Source organism: Narcine bancroftii, chromosome 11, assembly GCF_036971445.1.
Source record: "Narcine bancroftii isolate sNarBan1 chromosome 11, sNarBan1.hap1, whole genome shotgun sequence".
Lineage (NCBI taxonomy): Eukaryota > Metazoa > Chordata > Chondrichthyes > Torpediniformes > Narcinidae > Narcine > Narcine bancroftii.
In genome coordinates this window covers 73,057,918-73,077,408 of record NC_091479.1, presented here as the reverse complement: position 1 = coordinate 73,077,408, position 19,491 = coordinate 73,057,918, and the positions used below count along the sequence as shown (strand labels likewise).

Sequence of the window (19,491 nt, the reverse complement as noted above, 5' to 3'; positions counted from 1 at the left end):
CTTTGAACAGAATGCATACATCATAAAAATTGTGAAGAAATCCCCAATGGTGGGTGTCACCAATTGGTCACCTACCTCTTTTCCCTTTATGAATCCGCACATGTGAAAGGGGGTGTAAAATAAAATAAAACCAAACATTTTAACAAAGACTGAGTGGTAAATTGAGAATTACATTATGCATTCTTGTAAATATACATCCATAAACCAATTATGTATTTGAATATCAATTCCTGACCAAATACAGCCATTAAATCAAATCTTTTGGAGCTTAGGTCTTCCACATGAAGTGCTGTGAACCTCATGCTATACCAATAATGTAATTAACCTTCTTGCACATTTCTTTGTTAAGTCTATTCTGTTAAGTCTATTGGTTATATCAATATGAGATACAAGTAGCCATGAAAAATAATGAATATTTTCCATTAGTACCTCCTGCTATTTGCTGACATTTTTAATGGTTTCAATTAATTTAATTATTTTCAAGATATTTTCAAAATGTAATCATTTTTAACACTGATTATTGTATGATAGAATAAGCGAAATATTGATAGCTTCATCAATTTAATTTCAAGAGTCATAGCTGACGCTTTTGGCCTTAATAGCCTGTAGTAAACATTTTATGCATTTCATAAAGAGTATAGTCTTTATATATTCTGGCAAAATATTAGCCCGGGCTGTGTCTTATCTGCTTTGCATGAATATTTATTTCCCCTTCAAACTCTCGTTGCGCACCTCAAATGATAATAAGAGACAAATCACCTTTGATATCAACCAAGCTAATTACCTTTGGAATATTAACATTGTTTTGTATTAAGTGAATGGCAGAAAATTCAAGGTTTGTCCTTTGTAAGAAATGTTAATCATCATTAATTGCCTTTGACTTGGATGATGTTACAATGACAGATACAAGTTTGGGAGGCATGAAGCATCTCATGGGCTCTACAAATGACAGTTTTGCAAAACATCATTGAAAACCTTTCTTTAAAATGGTTTGTAATAATTTCATTCAATAAATGAAATGTATTTTTGAAATAATCTAATGTAAAATATTGGATTATTTCCACAAAATTATGAACATTAACATTAATGCTCAAGCTTTATCTATGTGACATTTCATCATATTTCTCGTAAGATTCCCAGTTAGTTTTATAAGCACAAATTGCTCTCATTGGTTTGAAATACTATTTCATTAGGCATTGCAATGTGACAAATCTCTAACGTTAATAGAGAGATACTGGACAGGACATCTGGATTTTCGTGAGATATTTATTGTACAGCTGAAGCATTGAAAGAGATTGCATTGGGTCCTGACTGCGCGGAGCTTTTCCTTGCTGCAATGACATATCAGCATAGATCCCCATTCAAGTTCTCATGCTGCTTCTCTCTCAAAAACCACCATCAGATGACCATCAAAAAGCACAAGTATAATTTTCTGATCCTTGTAAGTCACAGGCCATTTACAACATCTTTTTCATCTCCAAAATCTTCTAATGTGGCAACCTCGAAAATTCAAATTCACCTTTTGCACCACGTAGAGATTGAAGGCTTCCCACAGTTCCACTACTTTCAGTGATGCAGGCCTCACCATTAATGGATTTGCCTTCACAAACCTCCTCCATGAAATTTGAATCTGACCAAATATTTTGTCAGCCCCATTGGTTTGCCTTTCACTTTGTCTCTACCTTCTACGAAATGATTTGGAGCATCTTTTTTTCTGCAGTAATAGCGTAACGTACAAGAAAGTCAGTGCAGGCTTGGATCCAGAATGTGGAATCTTCTGACGTAGCGGTGAGAATGTTATCAACTAAGCCAAGCTGACAGCTGAGTGACGTCTTGGAGGATGGATCTCCATAGGATATTCTCATATATCTGACTTACAACAGTGTCTTGCTTTGACAGATTCTAATGTCAATAAATTTTAAATCTGAACATCAAAATTCTTAAAAGTGATGAGCTCAAACACCAACTTAAAGTGAAGTATAAAGCAAAGTAGCTGCAGGTTGAAAAGAAGTTTGGAGATGATGTTAATGCAGAGAGAGACTTTGTTGTGATCAAAGCAGCTGAGTTTAACTGTAAGAATAAATAACAAATCAGTACCCCAGAGCAAGAGGATAATCAGGTGGGATTAAAGGAGTAAGCAGATATGAAACTGAAAAATAGCACCAAATAATTAATGTCCTGAGCTACTTCTTCCTGCAGATGTGCATATGAATGACTTATTTTATCTCATAATAAAATGTGATAAATTAAAATTCTTAAGAGACTGCAAAGATCCAAAGCAAGGAAGGAACAAAAGGAAGATGTGCCACAAGGCACAAAGAAATGAGGGCGTCATTAAATAACAGGTGTTAAGTAGATTGGACGCCTGCACTTCAGCCTCACATTATTTCATGTCAAACTAGTGGAACAGATTATCAGGATTAATCTTGAAAACTATTATTTTAACTTAAGTTGCAAGAACTGGAAATCAATTCAATAATAAAATGAGGAGACCGCTCATTACACAGAATGAGCAGTATTATGAATGGACCCATGAGGCAGCTGCTGGAACTGGTGAGAGGGGTGCTTCTGAATGATGATTCATACATGATCCCAATGATCCACTGACGTTATCATCAAACCAAGTATACCACGGAGCCTTAAGAAGGGGTCTCCGGCCTCTCTTACTTCCCAACACTAGGTTCATATTCAAGAATGTCACATTTTGCGTGCACATCCTGGTGGGTGGTTTAATGAGGTGAGAATTCTGCATGTCCCACATTTACAGGCCCTGTTTTCCAATTCTCTTTGGGTTAAATAAAATCTCCCTAGCTAGTCCTTTGTCCATGAATTTATGGATGGAAAATGCTTGTCAGGTGAAGTGAGAATGTACATCCCATGTCAGTGGAGGTTGGTTGGAGCCAGTTGCTTTGTCACGTTGATAAATTGGATAGTTGTAAATACAGAAATAGTTTCTATCATAACAACCTTAATTTGGGATTAATTTCTCCTGCATCATCACTTTCCATGGTCAAATCTACAGCAACGAAGCAATCAATTTTCACTGTAATTTAAAATATCGGTGCAATTTTTCTCCGCGAACTGAATTTAAAATTGCAGTTATACTAGCTGACGAGCAATTGATGATGGCTAAAAATATCAAGATACATGATTTTGTTTTTAACCTGTTCATTTTTTAGCCTACATTAGAAAAGGAAAACCAAACTCAAAATCACAATTCATCACTAGGTTCGGAGTTACAATACAGCATGCTAATACTGATTATAAACTGACATCCAAAATGTCAGATGCTGAATCGATATCTCTGTAATCACTTCTCATCAAGATACTTCATCATAAATTTGATTTAGTGGGAACATTTTAAAAGGTCATTATTGAAGTCATTGAAATCATAGCACAGAATGTAATCATAGAAGTTGCCTAACAGAGAAGGCAGTCATTTGGTCAAAAGATAGCTACTCAAGCAATAAAATGTGATCTGAAAATCTAAGATGGAACAAAGGTTTTGTGAAAATACTCAGGAGGTGAGGCTGCATCAGTGGAGAGTAAAATAATGCAGCTCAACAATCTAACGGCAGTCAGAGTTAAGAAGACCATTATTGAGAGGTTATTGGACTGAAAGCTTGACTCCTTTCTTCTCACTACAGATGTTGCCTGACTTGCTGCGTACTTCCAGATTTTCTGCTCTCGTGCATCTGCAGTGCTTTGTTTTTGATAGCCTGGATATTTTACTGTGTCTCAAAAGACGCGTGGATCTATTAATACCTGGGATGTGGTGATGGTACATGTTTTATACATGGAACATCTACAATATTATCCCCTTGCACATGAAGCCAAAGGCATCCAGTTCCCACATCCATCAAACTCAGTTAGTGATCTGCACCAGAGCAGCAATTTATCAAATTATTTCTATTAAAATGGAGATTGCCTTTGCATATTGCCAAGATTCTGATGCTAAATGGATAATGATTATATTGTGGAAAAATCAAGCCTTACCTCTGAATGGTGCTCCTCATTTTGCTGAAGTACCTCAATACATAGCTCTGCCAGTCGAATCACATCCTCCAATCGTTTGGCTGCTGTTCCTTGGCTTAATGCTTCTGTTACCATTGAACAAAAAAATTAATTTAACGCAAGCATTTATGGGTTGCAAGGGTGAACAAAATCTTTGGCACACAGCAACAGTTGACAAGCAATGGTGGCAAGGCTACACTTATCTGATCATTTTCTGTTGGAAGCCAAACTATTCAGGGAGGGGATAAATAAAGTGCTTGAGTATTGTCCCTTGGGTTTAACTGCTACTACCAGAGGAAAGAGACAACAAACACAACCAACTGCTGATGGTTTAAAATGACTGATGGGAAATCCTTCCACTGTTTGTATCCTGGGGAGGTTTTAGCTTGAGTTTTACATTGGTACACACTTCATACTCTGTTCAGATTCATGTCCACATAGTAGGTTGCTGATGTCAACATTCACTCCAGCTTCACTTCGAACAGTTGAATTAAATAGCACTAGATCCTTCTCAATGAGTGGTCACTGGCTTGCAAAATAAAGGGAAGGGTGTGCACTGTGTAGGAGACTTTTCATGGGTGAACAATCTCGATCCACAGATGTCTTATAGCTTGAAAAGGAGGCAAAACAGGACAACTGTGAATAACTCTAATCAAAAAAGCATTTCAGCTCCATGCTTGCTTTTTTTCAGACCTATCCCCTATTTCCTTGATCATCTCCAATTCCCTTATAAAATTCATGCTGTTAAGAAATGGGTTATCTTTCTGACATAGCTACATACAGGAAATCGGTTGTTGCCTGAGGGCTGAAAATATGACTTGATTGGCACTGGAATCTCCATCCCAATGATTCAGGGGGTTGCTACATAACATTAATGAGAGCAAACTAAAGCTGACTAAAATTGTTCCAATCTATTACTGCAAGCCATGGTGGTGAGGACAGATACTATTGGCAAGAGATTGGTGAGTGCAGCTGGTTTTCCATTGGTGCCATCTGATGTCTCCACCATCAATTAATGTTTTCCCTCATCCTTTTCTATCTTCGAATAAGGGTGACAGCCTTTTGGGCCATCAAGCGTGTACTGGCTCCTCTGTAACAAAAATCCAATCAGTCCCACTCCCTCACCCTATTCATTGGGCCTAAAATTCTTCCATTGCAGATAACTATCAACCATAATTGAACCTGCCTCCAATGCGATCAATGGGCTTGCATTCAGACACTTACCACATACCAACTGAACAATTTATCTTGTGCACTTTTAGGTTCTTTTGCCAGTCATCTTCATTCCACAGCCACTGGCTTTTGACCTTTCAGCTGATGGGAACATTTTCACGCTGTCTGATCTGTCTCTAATTTTCAAGACGTAAGATGTCAGATCCTCTCATAACCTCATCTGCTCAAAGGAGAACAATTATAGCTCTACCAGACTTTCATCATAACCAAAGTCCCTCATTGATGGACTCACGTCATTGATTTCTGGTGGCAGTTTGATGGCATTGCCTGACTGGCAAAAAAGGATCCAGGAAGGTTGCAGGATTCTGCTTTCCATAAAAGTTAAAATTGGGGCCTGGTCATGGAAATCATCATGCAATCTATGTCAAAGAAATACTCAGGAATTTAAAGCTTTAGAATATTATAAAACAAGTATATAAGGTACTGCACTTTCCATCCTTTGCACACTTTCCTTCGTGTGACAAAATACTATTCAAGGACAACTACCTGAAGGCAAATATGGCTAATATTATAAATTACCATCTCCACAAGGGTTCTTCATTCCTTTCCACCACCATTCCTCACTCTCCTCTCCCATTACTCCACCACACCAAAGCAAAGGTGCATTGCTGTCAGCTTCTAGTCTGTGCCAAGAATATCTGAACCCTTCATCACGTCCGATCTTGTTCTCTTGTCTGCTTTCTTAGGCCCATATCTAACTACGTGACATCTGACAAATAGAAATAATAGATTACCTGCTCATCAAGCATTCGATTTAAAGTCATAGAACTGGAACATTTACTCTTTTCTTGCTTGACAGATGTTGGCAGAGCTTCTGAGTATGTCCAGCATTTTCTGTTCACATTTCTGATCTACAGCTACTTCAGTTTTCTTTATGTAATTTGGATTCTTCTCTATAGTAGGTTTGGTACCTCCATCTCCTGTTATATGACGCAAGGTGTTCTGCTATTACATACAGCTCCCTTTAATGCTCTGTACAGAGCCACTGAATCCCACTGCACCACAGCCAAGATTTCTGAGTTCTCACGCAACACCCTTGCAACTACTTTGGTTCCTCTTCAGCTGACAAGAAAGATGCATGAATTGCCTACTGCTCTGCCATTTCAAAGCAATAATCACTCAATGAGAGGCATGAGAACCAAATCATTCCTCCCGACTTTGTAAAGTTAGAAGCATATTGAGCAGTCAAGCCTTCTGGTAGTGGTTCATTTCTCAGTGGTGCCAATTAACTATTTTCATCAATTCTTTGCTCAGAAATGTCATATGTAATAACATTTACTTCATAAGCTCTTCAGCCTTGTACAATTAATCCGTGGTTCATCTATACTTCAGTTCCATTTACCAACATATCATACTCAACAATAACCCATCTATGTCAAATTTAAAGCTTAAATTTTCCAAGTCTTCATCAAATATGCCAAATTCTTTTTAAATGCTTAGATTAGGTCTGTCTACTATACACAAAGGAAATTAATTTGCAAAGAAAATGTGACAAAAGCTTTTAATAGATTGCACTCTGAATATTTCTGACAGGTGTTAAGTCGAAAATGATAGGGTAAACAAATAGTGTCTCATTAAAATATCCAGCGTCAGTTATATACTGATCATTAACCTTTTGACAGTGCAGGAAATACTGTGCATCTCCTTTTGTTTTTAAGACAATAATAAAATTAAATAATTGTCTGAAAGTCAATTTTACAATTGAGTGGGAATAAAAGAACATTTTTTTAACTCTTTGGAGCCAATATTTCAAACTTAATCGAAAGTAAAATGTATTTTCTTATGCTTTTGATGCCCGTTCATTTCCAACTCATTGACATATACATCCTCACTCCCAGGAAAAATGAGTTGAATAAGTTGCATCAAAGCAATTTTTCTGTCAGCATTCTCCACTACAAAATCTTATTGCACCAGATCATTAAAAAATAGGGATCAGAAAGCACTGAGGGTTTCCACGAACCAATTGGCTTTTATCAATGCTTTACCATCTTGGTAATCCTTGAAGAACCCTGTTAGAGATACTTTGAAGTTTTTCTCCCACCTTCTCTCTTTTCTGGTTGAAGGGTCTTCAAACTGAGATGTTAACTTGGTTTCACTTTCACAGATGGCGTACCTCAATCACTGGGTGTTTTATTTCCTGTTACTCTCCACAATTAAATTTCTCAGTCCTTATTTCCATGCTTGGTGACTAGAAAACTCAACAATGCTAACCTGACTGCAGGGGGATGGTCCGAACATATGAGTCTCCCAGCACGTGCCTGTATCTGGGGAGATTGAATATTGGCCATTTATGTACACACAATACTGAGGTTGCACGTTGGTCTCAGGACGAGCTAAATTCAAAATTCAAGAATGCTGAGGGACTCTGGCTTGGAACTTTAGTCATTTGTTTTGATATTTCAGATCTGCAACTTCAAATTTATACCATCAGGACTAATAAATTAGATTCTTATTTCTGTGTGATATTCAACACTTTCTTCAGTTAATGAATATCAAGACTACCTGTTGTAATTGTCAAGAATATTTTGTAGTAATAAAGTAGAATTTAAACCTTAAATGATACATTTTGAAGAGAATTGCAATTTAAGGACATTAAAGCACAAAAGCATGCACTGAACAAAACAGACATTCTAAGCACCGCAGTCAGTCTGCAGATTTTTAAAAAACTATTCCAGTATATAGAATTCTATCGATGTAACGAGAGGTCAAGTGACAAGGCTAAATTGAATCTGTGAAGATAGCAGTGAAAATTCCAATTTATCGGGAGGAATGACATTCTGCTTTACAAATAGGAACTACCTGTACAGACATTGGAAGTACAACAGAAGGCCTGTTTTAGTGGAAGACCCAAAAGCCATTCAAATAATAACACTGATCACTAGATTTCGAGAGCCAATGTAACTCTGGCAATGGACTTTGTGGTGCATGTCCACAATATTTATGCTATTGTCTCTCTATACTGCTAGCTTCTTAAAATGACCCTGAGATCATAGAAACGAACTCTTAAACTCTTCTATATGCATTTATTAGGAACTGCTTTAATGTAACTCTTCAACCTTCTCCTTACTCTTCTGTTCTCCTTTAAACCATAAATGCATCTTGCACTGATATTCATGAGTACCAATTACTATTCAGCTAAGAGATTTATGCACAATTTTTGAAAAGTATGGTGACCAGAGTGGATATATGTTACAAGAGTCTACCTCTGTGAAGCTCAAGTGGACTGAGGACTCAGAATGGTTTCTTATAAAAATGAGAGTTTACTGCTGACCCAATAGTATAATCATGTTGATCTGCAGATCATGGCTTATATTTCCCAATGTGAGGCACAACTTGACTGAAAGCCCAGAATTTCTAGGCTATTATCTCTCTCTGAAGCTGCGACTTCTCAAGATAATTTCTGACACAAATAAATTGTTCAAATGATCAGAATTTTGCATTTCTGATCATTTTAATTGTTTCTGCGGTTAACAGAATGCTGCTTGCTGCTGTGAATAAACGGGGGGGGGGGGGGGCAGGGGGAAGGACCAGTTAACTAGCTGAGAAAACAATATTTCACTCTTAACCAGTCAGTCCATGACCGAGTCCAATACTGTTCACTCTCTGAGATGTTTAACAATGTTCTGTCCCCTTAAGCTCAAGCATTACTTTCTTTTTATTTATGTTTCCTTTCAGTGAATTGTCTTTGCATCTCTTCACAGTCTCTCAAGACAGCTATTTAAAGTCTCTGGGAGACATCTATCCTTGCATCAATCCTGCTGCTGAAGAAACACATGGAAACCGTTAGTGTAAGCTATGAAATAAGCATTAATATAAGAAATGCTATGCTCCCAAAAGGCACACTTTAGTGAGAGTGTTACAGATCTGACACTAAACTTCATTTTATAATAATTAGCAAACCCAATTATCTTTGTCCATTGCCAGCTTGTTAACATTAACCTTTTACAAATCATGTCCCCAGAAACTACTCTGTGTGGAAAGACTGCAATAGTGGAGGCTTCTTTGGGTTGATCTTTGTTGACAAGACATCATCTCAAACAGCAATTTATTTTTAAGAGATCACCTTGGGAGATTCTAGCAAGAAATAAAGCTGAATAAACAGAAAGATTGGCCTTGGCACTTGCCCTACAAAAAAAAAGCTATTTTCCACCACAGAAGACGAATCGGGGAAAGACCTGCGACACGCAATTAAAACATTTTCAACATGCAAAAGCCACACTGTACATCAACACTGCACAAGGAAGTGAGTACAGTACTTGTGTTTTGTTTAGAAATGCCACTTTGCTTCAGACCGCGTGCACTCGTCTGCTCTTTGGTTGGCAAAAGCTGCCATGGAGGCTGCTTAGACTTGGGTGACTGCACTGTGATTTTCAGGCGTGGAAGATTGGATTTTAATATATATAAAAAAAAGAACAAGGGAGAGAGAACAAAAATAACCATGTAATAGAATAATGAAGAAGCTGATGCAAAGGAAAGCAATGAGGCATAAATGCACAATATCTTAAAAGAATGCACTCTGCTGGAACTGTACTAAGGCCAGTGGCTTCAGGCATCCTGAGCAGTTCAATTAACAGCACAGACAATATAATGGGGTGTTGGTGAAAGGGCATTTTGAATAGCCATATCAATGGAAATGTGAGTCTCAACATAGCTGTTCAATTATTGTGAATACTTCAGAAAGAAACATGGACAAAATAATGTAAAAAAAAAGCACTTAAATGTTCAAATGGACAACTGATACAGAATAACAGGCCAACTAGGACACACAACAAGACCACAGCACCATTCAAAAGGTGCATCTGAAATGATAATCTGGAGAGAGTGGGTCTCAAATGGTCGATGCAAGTGATCAACCTTGCAGTAAGTACAAAGATTACCTTACATTTCAGTATTTCTCGGCGCAGCCTGCAGGAATGCAGTGTGGGTTCAATACCTCCTCTGTCAGAATGGTGAATCAGGGATATTTCGCAATACAAATATACAATTTGCAATAATAAAAGGAGAACACACATCTTGCAGCTTTCTACATCCCACTCTTTAAATTTTATAATGTGTGGCATATTGATTGGACCCATCACGATGCACTTCAGCAATTTTCCTTAGCTACTCATTTAAAATATTTGGACTTGATTGCTGTTTTAGAAATATTAACCATTTTGGAATATTCTTGGAAGGAATATTGATGAAAAAAATGGACCCATTCTTTTACAGGACAGCAATTGGGGCTTAAGATATTTTGGTCTCAGGCATATCAAATTACAAATCAGGTCGAGCTGCGAGTCATCCTTCTGATTTCTGACATCACTTCCCACAAAACCCCTTTTTTTTTGGAGTATTGTGTGGGAACATCTTCCCAGCATGCCTGCCACGGTGTGCTCTCTGCTAAAGTGGTCAAACTGGCAGTCCTGTAATACTTCTCTAAGTCTCTGGCAAATGAACTCCTCTCGACCTACTGCTCTCAATCTCCAGGTAGCACCCACCCCCCACCTAGGTCCACCCACCCAAATCTCTCCAAACCTATCTGGTGCCTCAACCAGAATTGAAGTCAGTGAATTTCCAGGCAACAATGTTTCTCAGCTTGCAGCTGGGTATGGAACATAAAGTGGATAGAACGATAATTTATCATGTCCTGTGATGAAACAATGAGGCTTAAGGAGACGTTAGTGGAGAAGTAATGGAAGTTGGTATTTAAGCCATCAAATTGTATTGCTTTTCTGGTGAGTTTATGATTTGGAAATTTTGAATAGGGATTGGAAATTGGGTCTAGTCATATCTGGTACAAACAGGTCATTGTCAATGGAAAAAAATAAGGATTGAAAACAATCAAATGTCCTTTCCCTGTGGGGTAGTTGAATGTTGCAAGAGTGGCAGAAATAATGATGGATCTTCAGAAAGGAGATAGCCTTAGCTATAGCAAAAAGATGTATATCAACTTGGAAATCAGAAGAGAGCCTGAGAATAGAGCAATGGTACATGGAAATGAATAAATGTATTCCATTGGAAAAAATAACATGTAATGAAAAAAAAAGTCACATTATTTGAACAAATTTGGGAACCGTACATGGAACATAAGAGAGAGGGCTTGCCTCGGACCTCCACCCCCTAAAATGATAAGAAGACAAAATGACTTGATCCAGTGTGTAAAAGTAGATGACACATTTTTCTTGTTTATTTTCATTGTGTGATGACATTGTTTAATGGTTTTATTGTATTGTACATGTTGAACATTTAATAGGTTTGGAGGGGGGTGGGAAGGGGGGAGGGAAGGTGGGGGGGGGGGGGGGGGGAAAGGGGAGAAAATGCCACTGTGTATATTTAAGAGGGAAATGTTTGTATGTATTTTGATTGATATGGTTCACAGTGTGAAAAAAAAAGGAACCAAAATTAGGTTTGTAAAAAAAAAGTCAAATAAAATTGAAAATTCGTAGGAAGAAGTTTTGCATTTAAAGGTTGGTTAATTGGGTTACTCACTTGTTTATTTTCTGAGAATAAATAGGTAGGTAAGCAGGTACATTGTTTTCATTGGTAGGGAGACCAGAACTAGGGCACATATTCTCAAGACTCAGGGTAGTAAAATTTAGGTCAGAGATGAGGAAGAACTGTGGTGAATCTGTGGAATTCACTCCTCATTGAAGTAGTGGAAGCAACCTTAGCAATACAAGGTTGGATAGATTTTAAGGGAATGAAGGGATATGGGGAAAAGGCAGGTAGGTGGAGATGAGCCTATCATCAGATCAGCCTTGGCGGAGCAGTTTTGCAGAGCGGATGGCCTAGTTCTGCTCCTATTTCTTACCGTAGTTCTTATGTTCAGTCCTGTTGATTAAAAACATTGGCCTGATTTGATTACATGTTATTCTGTTGGTTTAAAATGTCAGGATACATCACGAGTCATAGAGAGTTAAAGAAACTATGCACTGATTCCACACTGACCAACAATCATTCATTTACATTTCGTTAAAATTTCCCCAGATTGAGTCAATTTACAGTGATCAATGATAAAAGTAACCTGCACGTCTCCAATAAATGCGAGGAACCTGATCACTGGGGAGAGAACTCATAAACTCCACACAGACAGCACATTGAGGTAGGGATTGAACCCAGGATTCTGGTTCTCTGAGGCAGTGGCTTTACTGTGGTGTAACATGTCACCTTTGAGAGCTTCGAATTGCTGTTTGCACTGAATTACGGCCAACAACTGCTGAGACAGCTTCCGCCAGCTTTGGAAGAGTGGATTACAATAAGCATTAAAGTATAGTCCCAGAATGTTGATCCCAGGTATTGCTTGTAAATTCCCCAGTTTTCTGTATATTCATAATTCTATAAGTTCAAGTCCCGATGAGATTTTTTTTTTCCAAACAAAACAATTCTATTTCAGCAAGGCATAACTTTTGTTTGTACTGATGACTGCAATGCCATGTGAAAATTATTGCTGGATTCATTGATTAAGAATCTTTGTGAAATAAAGACCACTTTGATTGCACGAGTTCTCACCTTCAAACAGCATGTACCTGTGGGTAAAACACCACAATAAAGGGATCCACATGAAGTGAGCCCTGGAAGGATAAGGACCTCACTCCAAAGCCCCTAGCTTGATTGGCCCAGATTTTTTTGTAGCTCCTTACAACCAGGAATCCCTCAGTTATGTGCTAACAAAGTTAAAACTTAGCAATTATGCCACTTCAAACATAGTCCTTGATACAGTTCAAAGTCTGGCCAATAAAATATTGTTCTTAGTGTTTCTGTAGTATGTTCGCTCACATCACTGATATCATGCGCATTATTCCAGTTTTTATACTCCAGCAACATACAAGTAGCAGGTTGCCATGCAGCCCCTCAAACTGCTCTGCCTTTCAGCAGGGATCCTGATGAATCTATGACCTACTTTTCTCCTCAAACATTGGCTCTCTTCCTCGTGATTCTTAATAGCTTTTGTAGGCAGAAACCTATCAACATCAGCTTCTAAATTAGCAATTACTATTACATTCATTGTAGTTTGTTGAGAGAAATTGATTTATTTTAACCACCATTGGCAAGTAGAAATGTTTCTCAAGTATATTTCTAAAAGACCTGACTCCAATGTTCATTTTTGCCGCAATTCTATAATCTCCATTCAGCAACTCCTGTTTCTCTCCATTTCTTCTACCTGCTCCCTTTTAAATTTTGCAAACTTAATTCAATTTTTAGGAAATTACATCCAGTTTAGTGCAGGCTGTTCCTTGTAATTTAACCTCATTAAAATGTACTATTTAAGATGTATTAGTTTTTGTCAGTTTTCTCTCAAATTGTATGACTCATTTATGTCCTTTTTTAAAATTACTTTAGCCAATTTCGAATACACTTCTGTTAATTTTGTACATTGCAATTAACGAGGAAAAAAATTGTTTTGCAAGTTTTTCTTTCCTCCGCATTGAATTCAACAGGTTCAAGATTGCTTTGTGGAATACTTTAAATGAAGGTGTTTAAAATAAGGAGGGTATTGATGGATCTGAAATAGTGTGCAAAGTAACATATCAGAAACCTGTTAAGTAACAAGCCATTGAAATGAAATTAAATTTGAGATTAGTCTCACTAATGGACGAGAGTGTGAGCCAACAATCACTAATATAGTGAAGCTTTCATTTGCTTTGATAATAATTAACATCATTTGATAACATTTTTTGGCTTTAGGCAATTAGCATATCCAAGTCATTTTCTCATTCTACATTATTCAACAATTTACTTTTCATTGTGAATTCACATTTACTATTTTTAGCTCTAGTGTATTCCACCTTGTAAATTCTCATGAGACATTGTTAATATGCCTTGCTGTTACGTCTCTGTAGATTTTGTTCAATTATAAATCAGAACATTGTTAACCAATGAATTGCTTTACTTCCAACACTAATCTTCAAGCTAATGTGGAGCATAATCAATCTTTATAATGGACAAATAAAGATGCAAATTTTTGTTCACTGAAAGTATTGAATAAGTACCCACCTATTCATGATAAAATGTACAATTCTTTCAAAAAATTATAAGCTTTCAATTTAGTCAGATTTGAATTATTTAGGTTTAACTTTTATATTTGCAGAAAATATTATTGAAATTATTAAACAGTGTAATTACATTTAATCAAAGTATTTTAACAACTGGATGAAATAAAATATTAAAATAAAACCTAAATGCATGAAATGCGTTCTGCCAAACCAATAAAAAAAAAAGAAATAGATCAGCACCGCTCACTGCCTGACCACTGTTTCTCCTTGTCTAACCTTGCACAAGCTTAATGACCACTTTGTCCAGTCCATAGACGTGTGGAATGAGCTTCCGGGAGAAATAGTGGCGGCGGAGTCAATTGTATTATTTAAGAAAAGGTTGGACAGGTATATGGATGAGAAGAAGATGGAGGGTTATGGGCATTGTGCAGGGAGGTGGGACTAGAGAGGGGTGTTTGGTTCAGTGCGGACTAGAAGGGCCTAATGGCCTGTTTCCGTGCTGTAAATTGTTATGTTATGTTATGTTAATTGCTGAGGAACTGTCACAATTTCACATGCTTTTGCTGGATGTCATGGGCATGTTGAGTGGGAACGCAGTCGCTAAATCACTGACGAGCAGTTGCTGGAAAGTTAAGGATTTCTGCATCCATGCAAACGGGAATGGAAATGCTGAACTTAGGTGGGAGAATAAACACTGGAAGCAACAGAAGGAACACGACGTTGCAGCGCATCAGAGGCTTAATTGAACCAGCTCGGGAGGTTCCGAGTCACGTCACAATGCGATGACGTCATTTGGAATGTGTGAGACTTTCAAAAAATGACTTTTACTGAACTTCAACTCGACTACGTCTCGTTCTTCATTTCGCACTGCGACACAGTTGCTACAAAATGGCATTTTCTTGTAACATCCTGCTCTCTATATTTGGCTGCATCAAGATTTTAATAACAACCTTCCTGCAGCAAAAAAAAAAAGACAGACTGAACAACAATCCAAGAGAAATATCTGAGAGATATTGATTGAATGTGTTTGAGAGGAACAATTACGTATCCATTTACCTGGTTCCTTTCCATTTGCTGCTTGAAGTCGCAAAAGAAGAAATATAAAGGAGAGAATTTGAATTAGGTAATGACTGAAAAATTGGACCATAATTGAAGCTCATGTAAGATGATAAAACCAATTATTCAAAAAAATGTTTCACAAGCGACTGGAAAAGAGGAAAGCTCTGGTGAAAGGATTTTGGTGCTGGAAGGAGATCCCAGGAGACAGATTAGTGCCATGAATAGAAAAAGACACTGCAGTTCACCAGCTGAGATTTTAATGAGGCATTTACATTTGTAGAGGCTTGGGTTTGCTCAATGGGATAAAAGATCCGTCACAAAGTGTTCATTTAATGGACCTGTTTGGCTCTCTTATCCATATGGATGGTTATATTGAAAGCACAAACCTTCTATTTTGGCATACTCTGAAAGGTGAGTGTAATTGATCAAAGCGGCCTTCTCCAGACATGTCCACACCACTTTCTTGACATCTTCAGATGGCACAGGGGTGGCAATATCTTTCATCAGCACCTTTATCAAGGGAAGCAAGTTATTTCAAAAAAATGAACGTCATTCCTCCCAACCTGACCCTTACACCTTTCCCTTATGGTTTTGTAAACCAACTTATCTTTTTTGATTGCTCCCTTGTGCCATCACCTCTATTCCACCCACAACTGGTCATGTACATGCATGGAAGCAAACTGAACATAACATTGGGATTAAGCTCTCTGCAATTGAACATACTTGACTCCAAGGGTCAATTGATGTGAAAATAGCCAATGGCAGCTGGAATCCAAACATGCAACTGGATAAATTACCTTGGGTCCATTTGTTATCTTTTTTTCAAAGGAATGACCCCTTGCTCCTAAATCTTGCTCAATTCATAAATGTAAATGCATCTTTCTAATTCCATCTCAATCTTGGCTTTTAGAAAGAGGGAAAAGATTCAGGATGATTAGTTTTGCCTTCTATATTACTCTCTTACATTCTGGGATCAACTATAAATCTCTGTGCACCCATTTCCCCTGAAATCTGGGAATTAAGACCAAACATAATGTTCTATTTAAGGGCCAAATACAGTTTTAAAATTATGGCCAACGGAACAGACATTAGGCATTTTTTGGTGTTCCATTAATGCCAAATCAAATATAAAATACTTGCCAAAAATTAGGGCATTCTTGCTTTAAAAAACATTATCAAGATCAATTGTTTCCATAAGACATAGGAGAAGTAGGTCATTCAGGCTATTGAGTCTGCCCTGCCAATCCATCATGAGCTGATCTATTCTCCCACTCAGCTGCACTCTCTTGCCTGCCTTCTCCCCATAACCTTTGATACCCTTGACTATTCAGTTACCTATCAATCTCTTCCTGGGATACACCCATCAACCTAACCTCCACAGCCATCTGTGGCAGCAAATTCCAGAGATTCGTCACTTCTCTGGCTGAAAAAATTCCTACTCATCACTTTTTTTACAAATGGGTGCCCTTCAGTCCCGAAGTTTTGCCCACTTGTCCTTGACTCCCATTATCATAGGAAACAAGTTTGCCACATTTATTCTGTCCAGGCCTCTCAAAATTTAAAATGCTTCCCCTCTCATTCTTCTGAACTCCAAGGAGTACAGGTCCAAGAGCCTCATATGCTAATGGCTTCATTCCAGGAATCAATTTTGTGAATCTTCTCCAATGCCAGCACATCATTTCTTAAATTAGGAGCCCAAACCGGAACCCCGGACTCCAAGGGAGGCCTCAGCAGAGCCATATAAAGCCTCAACATCACATCTCCGCTCTTCTGTCCTAGATATGAATGCCAACATTGCATTCGCCTTCTTCACCGTCGACATAACCTGGAGGTTAACCTTTAGGGTATCCTGCACGAGGACTCCCAATTCCCTTTGCACCTCTGAATTTTCAATTCTCTCCCCATTCAAATAATAAATAGTCCCTCGACCAAAGTGCATGACCATACACTTTCCAACGTTGTATTTCATTTGCCCCTTTTGCCTTTTCTCCTCATCTAAGTCTCTGCAGTCTCTCCTTTCCCCTATTTGCCCCTCCACCTATTTTTACTCATTTTCATACTTAGCCATGAAGGCATTTATTCCACAAACCAAATCATTAACATACAATATAAAAAGAAGTGACCCCAACACTTGCGGAATAACACTGGTAACCAGTAGCCAACCAGAATAGGATCCCTTTACTCCCACTCTCTGTTTTCTGCCGATCATCCAATGCTCTAGCTATGCTGGTATCTTTCCTGCAATTCCACGGGCTCTCATTTTTTAAGCAACCTCATATGCGGCACCTGGTCAGAGGCCTTTGAAAAGCCGAAATATACAACATCCATTGCCTATCCTTTGTCCGGCCTGCAAGAGTATAAAATGCTCACCTGTGCATTTCATGGATGTCACAGCTTGAGAAACAATTTCTCCCTTGGGAAGCAGGTCGGCACATGATAAATGTTTTTTTTCAATAAAATTGGAGTATAATTTCCCTGCTCTTGTACTCAAAGTCCTGACAAAGGCAATATCCCACATATATTCTTAACCGTGTTATTTAGTTGTATGCCACTTTTAAATAATTTGGATTTGCACACCAAGATCTCTCTCTTCTTCAATACTCCCTGAGACTACTTTTCATGCTGATTCAAGTATTTCCAAAATTTAGACCTCACCTTCATCTGATTAAAATCCATCTGCCCAATTTAGCAGCATATTTATATCATCGTATAGCCTTTGACTGCCCTCCATTGAGTGAACAGCTCCATCAATCTTTGCGAACTTACTAATCTTAACACCTCCATCCACTTCTACATCATTCATGCTCATTACAAACAATTCTGCCACACTACGAGTGACCTGCTTTGCAGTGTTAATGGCCAATTGTTGTAGCTACATTTACTTTCTGTGCCAGTGGAGGCACAAAAAAATCAAGAATGGAAATGAAATCAAGAATAGAAATGAAACCTAGAATTGACGTGGTCCAGGATCATTGGTACCTACCCTTTCGAGCAATGAGAGAGTTGCTTTAAGTGCACCTTCCGGTCGCCCAAAAGGGAAGCAGTACCTAGAAGAACCACAAAGATTTAGATGTCTGAAACAACAATTAGAGGTCAGGGCAGATTTATGCATTGCTTGTTATAATATTTAAATAAAATGGATATTCCAGGACTGAATGACTAAAGAACAGATTGTAAATGATTAAAGCAAATTGCATTAAATCTATGTTTGCATGCAACAAAACATATTTTTTGTTTTACTTCGAAGAATTAAATTAATGATAATTATAGTCGATAAAATGTGTTTTAAAATTGGTTAAAAATTCTGATGATAGTTAATTTAAAGGGTGGCATCCCAAGAGACTGAACCAGAACATGGATCTGAAAATAATTCAGAAATTGAAAGATTAAATTGTTTAAAGTCACACTATTCACTGATTGATCAGTCCTGAGATTTTGTTGAACCTCTGCTGCCAAACTGTTTTACGTGTATACGCGTTTTTATTTCCAGCCTTTAATTCGAATCCCTTGTTGCACTGGCAACTCTCTCATAGCATGCTTCTTTCTCTTTCTTTTTCTTTGGCTTGGCTTCGCGGACGAAGATTTATGGAGGGGGTAAAAGTCCACGTCAGCTGCAGGCTCGTTTGTGGCTGACAAGTCCGATGCGAAACAGGCAGACACGATTGCAGCGGCTGCAGGGGAAAATTGGTTGGTTGGGGTTGGGTGTTGGGTTTTTCCTCCTTTGCCTTTTGTCAGTGAGGTGGGCTCTGCGGTCTTCTTCAAAGGAGGTTGCTGCCCGCCAAACTGTGAGGCGCCAAGATGCACGGTTTGAGGCGATATCAGCCCACTGGCGGTGGTCAATGTGGCAGGCACCAAGAGATTTCTTTAGGCAGTCCTTGTACCTCTTCTTTGGTGCACCTCTGTCACGGTGGCCAGTGGAGAGCTCGCCATATAACACGATCTTGGGAAGGCGATGGTCCTCCATTCTGGAGATGTGACCCATCCAGTGCAGCTGGATCTTCAGCAGCGTGGACTCGATGCTGTCGACCTCTGCCATCTCGAGTACTTCGACGTTAGGGATGAAAGCGCTCCAATGGATGTTGAGGATGGAGCGGAGACAACGCTGGTGGAAGCGTTCTAGGAGCCGTAGGTGATGCTGGTAGAGGACCCATGATTCGGAGCCGAACAGGAGTGTGGGTATGACAATGGCTCTGTATACGCTAATCTTTGT

The 19,491-nt window shown here is 38.4% G+C and overlaps 1 protein-coding gene across 2 annotated transcripts in view; it reads right to left on the bottom strand.

The window, feature by feature from the left end:
• cadps2 (Ca++-dependent secretion activator 2) overlaps window positions 1-19,491 on the bottom strand; it is a 533,161-nt gene that overhangs the window by 120,315 nt on the left and 393,355 nt on the right. For both annotated transcript variants that reach the window (XM_069903385.1, XM_069903386.1), the window contains exons 15-17: window positions 18,265-18,328; window positions 15,668-15,791; window positions 3,997-4,100 (exon numbers count right to left, since the gene is read on the bottom strand). In XM_069903385.1, the coding sequence (XP_069759486.1) occupies window positions 3,997-4,100; window positions 15,668-15,791; window positions 18,265-18,328 (292 nt within the window). The remainder of the gene's footprint in view (window positions 1-3,996; window positions 4,101-15,667; window positions 15,792-18,264; window positions 18,329-19,491) is intronic.